This window comes from Acanthopagrus latus, chromosome 24 (assembly GCF_904848185.1).
Source record: "Acanthopagrus latus isolate v.2019 chromosome 24, fAcaLat1.1, whole genome shotgun sequence".
NCBI lineage: Eukaryota > Metazoa > Chordata > Actinopteri > Spariformes > Sparidae > Acanthopagrus > Acanthopagrus latus.
Window position 1 is genome coordinate 3206675 of NC_051062.1, and position 14008 is coordinate 3220682.

The following is a 14008-nucleotide window of genomic DNA, read 5'->3' on the forward strand; positions in this document are numbered from 1 at the left end:
GTGGATTTGTGAGATTACGTGATCACAGGACCTCAGAAATACATCTTGCTAGACTTCAAGCTATGGACTCATGGCCAAGTAAACAGTGTCCTGTGAGGAACTATAGAAAAATATTGCAATGTCAGTTTTTTCCATCTCCTGAATTACAATTTAACAGGATCATTTTTTGGTTCAACATACAATGTTGTGTTTAACTGGAAAAAAATGTGGGAGCATCTTCGAGCTTCGTTCCCCTCCGTGTAAATGTGGGGAACAGTCGCTCCTCCGTGTAATGTCACTTAATACGACTAAGCTCAAGGAAGTTGTTTTTCATTCGGCCTATTCGTGTGTATTTGTGTGTGCGCGTTTGTGTGCACTGCTCACTGAGTGGGTGTGTTTGTTTTCAACAACAGTTATTATCACAGCACTAATTACCCAGGGGAATTGTGGGTAAACAAATCATTCTAAAGAAAAGAAGCCCACAGAGAAGAATGAAGAGGACTGTCGGCATATGTAAACAAAAAAGTGAAGAGGGCGGTTTGAGAGCAGGCTTGAAAGGATGTCCTCGAGTCCCGGTGGAGTGAAGCGCAGCATATGTCTGACTCCAATCACAGCATCAGTCTCAGTGTGTCAGGAACACCACGGTGTTTTTCCACCACTCCAGACCCGCACACCTGATCTGTTATGCAGTTCTGAAAATGCGTGGCTCCTAATTGAATCAGGTGTTTAAGAGCTAGACCGACATCTCACGGTACAGGTACTTTTTGACAGAGTTTCACGGAAAAAAAAAATGCTCTCATTTTCCTTAGGCACCTGGTGAATGTAGCCTTAGTATTTAAATTCGACATGTATGTGTAGTTGACACAAAGTGATTGTCCGTGAGGTTCGGTTCTTTGTGTTGTTTGCAAATAATACTCTCAGAATTTGCTAACTTAATGAGATACGATTTTGACAAATATTTATATTCTGCACAGTTATTTTGGATTTAATGTGATTAATGTGTGAAAGAAGGCAGGGGTGGGACTGTTTTATAGAACGGGGCACTGTTGGTACAGTCTTTGACCTCACATTACATTTCCAATTGTTTTGTAAATTGTTTTGAAGAGAGAATAAATCAGCCTAGTGAAAGAAACAGAATCAGGCACTGCAGTGCAGTTAAAACACTTTCAGTGGACAAACCACAATGAATGGATAATCTGGATATCTGTCATAGATTGTCGTATCATTTGTCATCACCGCTGTAGTAAACAGTGGACTTTGCCTATCGACATTACTCAACTGTAGCAGCAAGTTTGCATAATGTAGCAGGAATATATGCAGGGATTTATCTGATAAGCCAGTGTAGGAGCAAAAGTTGAGCCCAGTTAAAATGTTTAAGCAATGTGACCCTGTATTTTTTATTATTAAATCTCAACTTGGAGTCGGACCGGGTTAATATTACATCCAGTCAAACTAACTGGTCCAAAGTCCCAACTCCTGAGTAAGTGTTATGAGGCTAGACAAGCTTGACAATACACTACTAGTGGGTATTTATTATTTTCACCAGATCAGCAATTAAGTAATATGGCAGCATTGGAGAACTATGATTTCCACAGGACCACACTAATACTAGTAAATGGTAAATCTGGTAACTTCAACCAAAAGGCCAGTCTTTAAGTCTTCATTAAAGGTAAACATGTTTTGAGCTTCTGGGTTCTGACTTTGCTAAAATTTCTCATTACATCCATCCATTATGTCGAGCAGTGATATGAGTAAACCGCCTTGATGAGATTCTGAAGGTTCTGACTGTGATTCATTGCAGGAGGGCTGCAAAAAAGCATCCACATAAGATCAGTAATGGCTTTCAAACATCATCATCAGTGGGCGATACTTTTGTCCAAATGTTCCAATCTGTTATTTGAGTGTGAAGTCTGCCATGTGGTACTTCAATACCGCAATGCACAGAGCTGCATGTTTGAAGAGGCTCAACAGTTCACCAGCAACTAATTCATTCTCTAGTCACCAGAAAGTGTGTGTGTGTGTGTGTGTGTGTGTGTGTGTGTGTGTGTGTGCGCGCGCTTCATGACTCACACGGCTAACATTTATTCTCTCTGCCACTCCTCTTCCTTCTCATCTCTATGGATGTAGACATCACAGGACTCACCCTGTCTGAGTGCTGCTCAGTCTGCGTTATGAATGGAAGTACACGCCTACGTGCACAGACATGTGCTAGACACACACACACAAACGCAGGCACATGCGTTCTGGACACAAATGCCTATATTTGTTGAAAACATCTTGCTTCGGCTCAGGAAGAGAGAGAAGTAGGCGTGCAGGAAACAATTTCAAGTGGCGAAGGTGAAACGGCAACGGGAGGAAAAATCCACAATAAAGAAAAGGATGAGCAAGGCCTCTACATCTCGTGCAGTCAGGGTGTGTCCAACTCCCCTTCGCAAGTTCAACAGCAGAAAATCTGTGCAAAACAAGGCGGGTCATGAAAAGATAGCAATAATAGCAGGTTGCAAGTGGGTGAAATCCATCTTTAATGGGGAAAAATATAAATGACTACCTGCGGCGATCCTCCAGTAGCAGAGCCGATATGTGTATCTCCCTCTTAACATGCACACTTGTGCACGACGAACAACAGATTAACTTTATTGATTATTTAAAGCTCCCGTCTCGCCATCAGGATCGCTCAGTATTTCATGTTGATTAATGTTCTGTGTTCTTCTACACAACAGGAGCTCGATTTTGGAGGTTTTATTGTATTTTGTCCCCACAACATTTCCTTTTTATGGGTTTTTTAAACCGTTGCTGGCTTTTATAACATAAGTAATGAAGTAATCAAACAGCACAATCCAACATAATGAATACAAATAAAGAGTCAGGTCGAAGTGCAGTTTTAGTAAGAATGTTCTGAAAACATCTCTTATGCAGGTGTTGTGCCTTTGAGGGGATTACCATACCATTATCATGCCATTTTGGTGATCATACTTTTATAAGCACTGCAATTAGGCACTGCAGTTGCCTTGGCAACCAACGCCCAAATCAGTACCTGAAGGAATGGGAGTTTGTTCGCTTTTTTTCTTTAGGTTTTTTGAACGATGCCCTTTCTATATTTCACTATCATGCTTGAGAGCGCCTGTCATTTTAAAACACAGAAAATATCAGCCTTGACTTTGAATAGAAGACAGTTTAAATTGTCATCATTAACAGAAATCAGGTATATACATCATTGATCATCATTATACATCAATGTGGACATCGTGATGAAAAGCGTTCTGCTTAAAATCACATCACATAATTAAAATCTATAGTATAGTTTTTATTCTTTATATTATATCATTTATTGTGATCAAGTTGCTTTTTAAAATGCCAGTGAACAGGCTATGTGTCTGTCATTAAAAAAGAAAGAACTTAAATGACAGGTTATAAAAACAAACTGCAGAATGAAGGCAGGAACACATGGCGGACTCTGTGACTCATTCTAGGTAAGGAAAACATAAAAGCATAATTATGAATAATATTACATTATATGTGTTGGGACAGGGAAGCATCTGTTTTCACCTAAACTTAAACCTGTGAAAGCTGTGGAAGGATCCATTAACAGCAACCTTATGACTTAAGACAAAGCCAGCGCTTCTGCTGCCAATATCATTGTGAAGTGAAAGAAGCAGCCAGATCCTCTAAGTGTATCGTTAATTGATTTTTTATTTGCCAATTTTAACGTCATCACCTTACCATGATATGTAAGAGCTGAAGGACATTTCTTTCTGATTTAGCATGCTACCCTATTTTGTAAATTGCAATGCTTTTGTTTTTTGTTTTTTGTAACTGATCTGGAAACCCTACTCGGCCATTTTTCAGCACCAGGAGCTGTCCACCGCAGACCTGGACCAGGGTATACTCTGTGGTCTAAGAGTCCAAAAATTGTGTCTCTCTGTCCTTTCCCGAGCACTTTTCTTTGACCTCAATTTAAAACGTCACAAGGTCGAGGAAACATTTTAAGGTGAATTCAAAAGGGCTTCAGACCAGACATCTGGAGCGCTCAGAGAGTCTGACTGCACTGACACTCAGGCAGCAACAACTAGTGGCAGAGTACAATACATCTGCTTTCCTCATGTAAAGAATGGTCGGGTGTACCCCTCTGCTAAGGGACACTCTACATACATTGTTGTTAGTTATTAGAGGCTACATTCCCTTTATTTTTTAAATGGATTTAAATGTGCTCTAGGTTAATACTGAAACATACCCAAACTTAAATTTTCGTTTAAAAGGACAAAGTTTTCGCAGAGGACGAGATGTGACTGCAGGCTATTTGCTGTCCCTTACTATAAGCTGTTTCTATGACCTGAAGAGACCTGGACTGAAACGGAAGGGGTAAGAGGACAGCAACAAGAGGATGAAAAAGGATGGACAGGAGGATGGACTTGAATTAATGGTGCTCGGGCTCCCAGGACCTCTCCGGCAGACAGACTGGGGCTCTAACAGTCTGACTCACAGGAGCTGGCACGGAGGAATACATTTCCATTTCTAATCTTGGCTGCTGGACAGTCAGCACAATTCAGATTTCAAAAACAAGCAGATTTAGTGGGGGCACTGCTGTACATGAGCCTCAGTCATGATCCAGTAACTGGTACATATAAAGTTTAACTCATTATTTCTGAAAGAGAAGACTTCAAATGCTTGCTTTCTTTTTCTCTTCGGAGAATTATGTCACCACACTATGGTCTGTTGCCTTAAAATCACTCATAATACTGTTTATCGAAGCCTTTTACCTGTACCATAATAATTGTCGGTCTACTTTATCCCCCTTTTCGTATAGCAGTAGTAGCAGAAGATAACACCAATAGAAGGAGTAGCAGTTAAACAGGAAACGTGCGCTGATTTCACAGAAAAAGTTCACTTCCTCCTTCACCTCGCTCCTGACAACACCCTGATACACCCACACACACATATACTTAACACAACCACGGGTGCACACGCACACTTTTGCACAGGAACACACTCTCGTCACTCCCAGCCTCATTCACACATAAACACGCACAGTCCCAAACTCATCAGCACTTCTTCTTTTTTTTTCCCACTTTCCCCAGCATGCTCCATAATTATCACATAGCAGCTCATTGCACACTGTGCCATCTGTTAGTTGCGCGCACACACGCCCAAAACACACATACGTGCACAAGCACACACCGCCAGATGCTTGGGATCTGAGATTAATAAAACAGACCTATAGTCTATGTATAACTAAGTTTGAGGCACATCATGAACAATGTGCTATAAGACGATAAAGAACCTCACTGGGGGCAGAGCGCCGTACATTTAGGAACAAGCTAAAGCTCAACACACTCAATTCACCGTCCAAGGAAATGTCAACAATCTCTATGTTTGAGACACAGGTTGTCAGTACAGATAAAGATAAAATTGGTATCACAATTTTCACAGCATTGTGCTGCTATATAATTGTAAGTTGCATCCCAAATAGATCCTAGACCATTAAACATCGTATACTGTGTCGTACTTGGTAAGATATCCTTTTAGGAATCTCAAAATAAATCTAAGAAAAGTAATCACACGGTTTTCAGGTTTATTTGAATGCATAACCTCGGCTGCGGAGGATTGTGTATCGCTCCAGTGCTGAATATTATTTTGTTTTCACCTTTTAGTGGCATAACACTTCAATTTGCAATGCACTGCATGCAATCATGCGCTTTAGGGACACGGGAACATAAACAGAACCCGACCAAATGAATATTACATGCAGTTAACATCGTAATTACATTCTTTCCCCAGAAGCACCTTCTCATGCACGCTGTGTTCAGTATTCAGTGCATCATGTCCTGATAACAATTATTCCCACTCAATGATGTGTGCATTCACCAGGAATGTGAAGCTGTTTCGTATTTCAGGGTGAGGTTCGTTTGGACGGGTCAGAACAGTACCAGCGGTCACTGGTCGCCATAATCCATGCCTACTACAAGGCGACCTGTTGACATCTGCCACGCAACATAAATGTATAAATGTAAAGGGCAAAATGCAGCCTGGGCTATTTTGATTTGACTCATATCCATATTCTGACTCCTACAATCCTGTTATCCACAACCTATCAAGACGAAAGCTGATCCAAACTGTGTTCGATCAAACAGGCTTCTAAACCTGTACCACCAAATTAAACAAACGCGTAAAAGTAAACCAATAAACTGCAGCCGTGAAAGCACCTCCATTATGGTTGTGTGTCTCTTCAGGCACCGTCTCCATCGTACACTGCAACACACTGCACCTGCCGGGACCGGTGCAGCTCCCAATTAAACATCAAGCAGCGCTGACATCATGATAAAAAAGACCTGCGGTATGTAATTTATATATTCGTTATCGTGTAGCTGCCTGCACGCTAGTGCGAGTGCTGGAACATGATCAAACATCCTCACTTTCCCTCTACGCAGCTTTAGAGGGGATTTCTACTCTGTGTGTGTGTGTGTGTGTGTGTGTGTGTGTGTGTGTGTGTGTGTGTGTGTAGGGGGGGACTCCCCCTCTTCAATTATTTACAGGAAGCCCTCATGCATCTGTGACTTTCAGCGACAGGCTGAGAAAGCCCAGCAGAGCAGCACAGATCTCCTTTATTTCTCCTCCCGATTACGCCTTCTCTTCCTCCCATCTCTTTGTCTCAAAATGTTTTCTTCTTCTTCATCTATTCTCTCCTCTGTTCTCTTCTTTTCGCCTGCATATTTTTCTGCTCCTTCTTATTCATGTCCCTCCACGCCATCTTTTCCTCATCTCTATATAACCTTTTCCTTGCCTCCCTCCATCATTTCTCCTCTTTCTACATTGTCCTCACTCCTCTCCATCTTTCCCTCTTCTATCTACATTTTCTTCCCTCCTCTCCATCTAATCCTCTTCTATCTTTTTTCTACAGTCTTTTCCTCCTCCGTCTCCATGCTGTCCCACTTTTCCTCCCTCCTCTCCATCTTTTCCTCCTATCTACAACTTTTTCCACAGTCCTCTCCATCTTTTCCTCATCTGTCCACAACCTCTTCCTCCTTCCTCTCCATGTTTTCGTCTGTCTGTGTCCTCTTCCCTTATTACCCTCCACCATTACCTCCTGTCTACAGGCCTTTCGTCCTCTCTTTCCTTTTTTTTTTTTATCTCGTCTGTCTGCAACCTTCTCCTGCTTCCTATCTATCTTGTCCTCACCCATCGACAACCTTTTCCTCCTTCCACTCCATCTTTTCTTCTACTGTCTCTAACCTTTTCCTCCTTCCTTTCCATCTTTTCCTCTTCTGTCGACAGCCTTTTCTCTACAACCATATTCTTTCTTCTGGTCCACCTTTTTTTCCCTCTCATTGTCCTTGTCCTATTTCTTCCTCGCCTCCTTTCTTTCGCCTCCCACCTAAGTCATTTTTTCTACCCACTCTTTTTTTTTATGATTTGTCCTGACCTTTATTCCCCTCACCTCTCCCTTTTATTTCCCTCCTTTCATCCCCTCTCTTCATCTCGTCTCCCCTCCCACCCATTTCTATTCCCCCTGTTACTTCTCTCAGTCCCCTTTCCTTCGCCTCTCCATCTTCCTCTCCTCATTTCCCCTCCTCTCTGGCTCCTGTCATCACTACCCTAAGCAAAAAAATAAAAGAAAGAAATGAAGGGGTGCAAGGGGAATGTTGTCAGGGAGAAAATATGCCAGTGGAAGAGTGTGAACTCTCGCTGAAGAGTCAGCATGCAAATAATTCATATTCCACTCAAGCAGATCTCTTAGCAGCGATCTCTCCTTCTCTACCTCACTTCCCCTTTACTCACTCTTACTTCCCACCTCTGTCATCCCTCTCCAATCATATCAGTCTCCCATATTGTTGTTTGTCCCTCTAATGTCAATGATTTGACAAAGGTATGACTTGTTTTATTTATCTCAAGATCTACGACCGCCCTCTTCCTTGTGTGTCCCATGCTTGCATACCGTGTGTGTGTGTTTGTGTGTGTGTGTGCATGCTCACCGATGAGTAGAGGTGACCCTCTCCGTTCATGGCAATGTAGAGGCCAGTCTTGACTGATTGGATGGCCACGACTCTCAGACCCACAGGAATTAAGTTAAACAGAGCTGAGGACAAAAACAGACAAACTTAGAGTGTGTGTGTGTGTGTGTTTTCTGGTGCATGTGTGCATGGTTCTCCTGTTGCAATGCAGTGCTCTGAGAACAGAAATGTCAGTTATTCAGCTGGTTTGTTCAGTCGGTGAGGTGGAGAGGCAGTTCGGCCTTCCAGGGGAATAACAAAGGAAAAGTTATTTTCTTGAGGTTTTTTTCCATTGCTATTTTTCAGCAGTATCTCAGTTGTATTTCATCTTATCATACTGACACCGATTTGCATCACAGTAAACATGTGTTTGTAAGTCGTTCACTGAGAGCATGTCATATTTCAGCCAAGTCATGTAGAAATACACAGCCTTTCTTATGAAATTATAACTCCTTAAATGCGTGATATGTAATTTCTGCCACTCAACCAAAACAAAACAAAGAAAAAATGTAGTATGGGATCGTGGGAGTTGTTGTCTTTATTGTTTAAAAAAAAAAAAAAGACCCTGCTGAAAATAAAAAAATGAAATGAAAAGCTGTCTGATGTGACTCTGGCAGAAATGTCTACAGAATGGGGTAACGTTTCAAGACAAAAACAGATTGGGGTAAACATTAAATGACTATTCAGTGTGAGGTGCGTAATGGAAAGCGTTTTCCATTGCACCTGATGCCTAAACGTCCCCTGTGATGGAATGTTTACCATGTCTCTCTGTCCTCTTCAGCTCCATCTTCTCAGAAATGGGCCATTTTCCTTTAGCAAGATATCTTTTTGGCACTTAACTTAAAATCAAACCATGTCTTCCTTCACTTCTGTCACTCCACAGTCACAGTTTTGACAGCTAGTAATAGACGGCACTTACAACACATTTTTGCAGTTCAGAGGGTTTGCTGAGTATGACTTGGAATACTTGTACATGGAAAAAAAAGTATAAGAGCTTTCAGATAAGAATATGAATATGTTCCTGCCTGAGCCCCACTGTATATAATGTAGGTTTTGACCAGGTTCATTTTTCCATAAGATTTTAATGTCATCTTATTCTTGTCTATTTTTCAAAGGCACAGTCACGCTCTCAGCTTCAGTGTTATTTGGAGAACAGCAGTCACGGTAGAGGCACACACAGCTGATCACAGCATGATTTCCATGGCCAGGTATTTTTAAGACAATCCCCTAATGCCTTGGGCTTGTGTTATTATGATCAGGAGTGCTTCACTAAGAAGTGTAACGCTAATCTATAACCGAAGAAGTCAGAGTTAGCAGGAAGCTAACACAGCAAATGAAATCTAGGGGTGTATAGTATAGTGGTTTCGTCACTGATGTGAAATTCAGCCACAACATAGACACTGTCATCACTGTCTGAAGTGCTTTAGTGTGTTTAAATAATGTGCTTTACTGTAGCTGCGATAACAGTTAGAGGGCGAAAGACGCACTCATCACACTGGAGTTACATCCAGTGACTATTGTTTCCCTGGCTGGTGCAAACCTCTGTCATATAAACATGTGGAAGATACACAAGGGACCCCAGTTTCTCTGAACCATCCCAACTGTCTTCATCTACTCTAACCGTCTGAGGAACCACAGACCCTGTGGATTAACTTAATGTGTAATGGAAATGTCCCCAAAACAACTGGAAAAGTCTTACTGGCTGTGTTTGTGTTAACAATTCTACTTTGGACAGCTTTCTCAGCAACATAAAAAGCAGGAGACGCTTTAAGACTCAATCTTAAGGATGGATCATTACTGAGTTCAAAATTCGAAGCTGTAAATTTTGCCATTGGTGTAGATTATTGTGTGTTTTGCTTAACTGTTGAATTTAGAATTTGGACATCTCACGGCTGAGTTAGATTTGGGTTGCCGTTTGGTTACATCGTCATGGAACTTAATTCAGCAACACAAGTTAAGCTGTTATTAAACAGAAACTCCTTCTGCCCTGTGATCCTCACCAGTAAGTGTGTCTGTTGTTGCTGCACATGTACTTAGTAGACATGCCTGTGGTGAACTATTGTTTCCTGTTTCCATAAATATTCTTGGATTTTTCACAAATAAAGGCTTTAGAGATGCCTAATGCTTTTCTAATTACATTCACTAAATCAACATTATCAACCAGGCTACTCACACATAGGCTTATACCTCATTTTTATTTCTATTTGAAGGAATAATGTTCCCTTACACTTCCAATAAAGGTGTAAAGAGGTTGAAGACAGTGTGTCACAGGAGGGCGTAACCTCACTGTCCTGTGAGAACCATATAACTGCAAAAAGTTGGTTCTCAGTCATTCAAGTCATTGCCTTTACATCCAAACGTTTCCTGAGGGTGAACTCATGTACATGGTGGTACAGTGTCATATGACAATATCAGCTGATTTAGGTAAACTTACCTGAGTTGATTTAGTCATTGTCAAAATAGGTTTCCCTCTGAGAGATTTGGCAAGAGCTGCTACTGTTCCCACCATCGTATTTCACTGTCAGTGTGAATCACTCTTTCTCCTGATTGTCTCGTTACATACTGTTCAGTTCCTGCCATAAATCTGAAACTTGAATTCGTCAGCAAAAAGACCTTCTTTCCAAAAGTGAGCTGTGAACTGACTCTTGTGAAATGCCAGTACTTCTTAGCCTACCTCGAGCATTTGGCCTTGTTTCTCCTCCCGAGAAGTGGTTTAGAAACTGCTACTCATCCTCTGAGACCCCGACACCCTCAAGACAGCCTTCTCTTCACAGTTCTTTTGGTGATTGGAGTCGTGTTCTTTATTTGGCAAATTTTGTATCAGTGATTAAGTCATTTTTCTAACTCTCAGGCGCCTAAGCCTGATGTATTGATCTTCTGATGGTGTGGTTACGCTTGGTTTACCCTTGATCCAGTTTCTACAAAGTGTTTTAGAGTTCAATGCACCAGCCCGGCCATGATTTGATGCAGAGAAAGCCCCATCATTGCTTAGAATAGCAATTTGTCTGATGACACCTTTATTTACTTTCTGAATCCTCAGACTACAATTATTTACAGGTTTACGTGAGAAAATTAGATTTTTTTTTTTCAATGTGGCCTTAGACTTTTGGATCCCACTGTTTGATAAATATTAGCCACCACTGGCTATGACCTTTCAAGGTTGTCTTCCTCTGTGTTCAGCTGGAACCACACCTCTTTAACCCCTTTTATCATACAGTGTTATTGATTAACCTGCACATATACTCCTGTTGTGATGACAGAAACAATGGTAATGAATCTTACCTCTTTGTACATTAGCAATCATTTTAGAACATTCAGACATAATGTCATTCTCCCAGTATTGTCGCATATGGATATCAAGACATTTGCTCAAAAATATTGTGGCCAAGCTAGTTTGCAAATCCCATCCCTACAAAGGCCTTTGGAGTGCACAAAACTCAGCCATAAAATACAGAATAGACAGAACACTGGTCCATTTTCGGGATGTTTTCATCAATTATTGATGGAGTAACTGTCTAAGGTATTTGTGATTCGACTCAGTTTTTGCAGCGACTGGCTCGAGTACAAAGACGTTTCATGTTGTGAGTTTGATGCCTGACAAAGGCCAAAAGGATACATTTTCAGGAAACTTGTGCTGACAAAGTGTAGGAATTGCTTTCATTTGCCCATGTTCTGAAATGTCTGCCTCCACCCCAACACAATAGAGTCGGACAGATTTTTCTTTGTGCTGCTCAAAAGCATCAGTGGAAACTTCACAGACCTTACCGTGAGTTGTCTTTATTTTCAATATCAGTGCAGTGCCTGTTGAAAATGTACTGTTTGGCACTGGTGTGGACCTGGACAAATGTTAGCCCCACCTCACCACGCCCACATTAGACTACACAGCTAATCCGCCCATGTATCAAAGATATGGTAAATGGTACCTAAACACACTTGACCAATATTCTGCATGAAAATATAAGTAGATCCCTAACTGATGTTATTATTTCAGTCGTATATTATAAAGACACAACATAACAAAGACCAGTAATGAAGGCTGTGACAGTGGACATGATATCTGGAAACAACTACCCTGCTGCCTTTTTTATTCTAATCAAAATCTGATTACACCTGGTGTATCATTGCCCTTATTAATCAAGGTCGCATAGAACTAGTTGTTTAATCTCGCTAACAACCAACATTTACAGAGTTCAGGGATGAGCAGAAGAACTAATCAAATATGCAAAAGTACACCTGCCAGTAATCATCCCTGGAAAATATAACACTTTCTAAACCACCATCGAGCTCATGCACAGCCTTCATTAACATAAAGACGTGCACCCAGCTGATTAGCGATGGTAACAACCCTCCTTTTAAATGCTGCAGGAAATGTCACTGATACCTCCCGTCTGCTGAGCATGGCTCAGTCAGAAAAAAAAAAACTAACGAACAAATGGAAAATCAAGCTTGGCAACAAGTAAGGAGCCGCAGTAAATTCTGTTTGATCTACATGCCGAGCGGTGGCAGAAAATTAAAAAAATGGCGATGTGAGAACATTTGCCAAAGATTGATGTGAAGACACTTCCAAAATGAAAAAAAATCATAGTAAACAAGTGGGACATTGCTGCAATACGAGACGGCAGAGAGCAACCGGCTCAGCCAATGTGGACAGGACACTTGTGGTGATAACTGATTAGCATTTGATTATCTCTTAGCCAAGTGCATCAGAATATAGAAAAAGCCAAATTAATCAATAAGTCATCCGTCTGCAGCTCCTTCCTGAGGGCAGTGTGGGGTGCAGGGGTCCAATAAACTAAGCCCTAAAAACGAAATCCTCTCCTCTGTGTTGGTGTGCTATTTGATAAAAAACACTGCACAATGTCAAATAAAAAAGTTCCATATTGTTTCAAAAGCTTATAACTTTTTTGTTGTCTCATAAATTGAGTAATTTAAGCAGCAAATCAGTTCCAGGGGAGAATGTCAGATACTTGGAAGGCAACACCTATCAGCAGAATAAAATGTTAGTTGGGTATGTTTTTCTACAAAACCGCAGAGTGTTTCTTTATGTCTTAACGTTTAGGTTGAATTCACTAGTTCTCTCTTGTCACAAAGCTGTGTTAGGTTCATGCACAAAGAACACTTGGGTTGGGTTAAAAATCCTGTTATTGACGCCACTAAACAGCTGCAAATGTCCCCAGGTGACCTTGACAACATGCACTGGTCTGATTAGAGCTGCCGCCTCCATTTGGCAGCCTTGTTGGATTGTAATAAAACAGCCCCATGCTCTCCACCTCCTGATGTGAAAGGTTACTAATAAGCATATAATTTTAACATCATTTGCCACGTTTGGTACAAATGTTAACCTTGGACGTATCTGTGGTTTATCTGTCGGCTGCTTACATTATATCCTCGAGACTGGGCTGGCTGTGTGTTCATGTGCACGTGTAGTGTGTGTACTTACAGGAGTTGGTGCTGTCGTCTTTGGTCCCGTCCATACTTCCATCCTGGCCCATCTGGAGATAGAAGCCCTGCCTACAGAACAACCTGGTCACTATGCCCTTCAGCTGTGGTTCTGCACAACAAAGAAACAGACATAGGCACAGGGAGATAAGTTGAAAAGATCTGCTAGATGCTGCATATAATACAGCCCTTACATAAAATCAAGCAAATAAAATGAGCAATAAGTTCTGTCAGCATCAACATAATGATTTGTAAATGATTCATCTACAAATGAATCCCCAGAAATCAAATTTTCCTGTGAGGCACATTTGAGATGGAATACAGTTTGCCATTAAAGCACAATGTGGCCACACGCTGCATCCTGAGGGACTTCCTGCAGAGAGACTAGTCAGGCACATCCAATCCATTACAGAATTCTTGGACTAATCCTTTCTGCATGGTCATTGTTCCACTTGAATAACGGTGACAAATTATTTCTGAACCTCGGATGGTCTAGAGCAGCTTCATATATATTATATAATGTGTGTATGTATTATATTATATTATATTATATTATATTATATTTCATTATATTTATTAAAACATAAATATTGTGTGGATCTCTG

General features: G+C 41.1%; 2 protein-coding genes across 7 annotated transcripts in view; one reads left to right on the forward strand and one right to left on the reverse strand.

Moving 5' to 3' along the window:
- The window catches only part of LOC119015380 (cytidine and dCMP deaminase domain-containing protein 1-like), a 542642-nt gene that overhangs the window by 450751 nt on the left and 77883 nt on the right, over positions 1-14008 (forward strand). The window lies entirely within an intron of this gene.
- The window catches only part of LOC119015382 (fibroblast growth factor 14-like), a 65096-nt gene that overhangs the window by 11693 nt on the left and 39395 nt on the right, over positions 1-14008 (reverse strand). For 3 of the 4 annotated variants that reach the window (XM_037091311.1, XM_037091316.1, XM_037091313.1), the window contains exons 2-3: positions 13405-13515; positions 7947-8050 (exon numbers count right to left, since the gene is read on the reverse strand). In XM_037091311.1, the coding sequence (XP_036947206.1) occupies positions 7947-8050; positions 13405-13515 (215 nt within the window). Of the gene's footprint in view, positions 1-7508; positions 7565-7946; positions 8051-13404; positions 13516-14008 lie in introns of those variants that run through there. The other variant, XM_037091312.1, reaches the window with a different exon arrangement.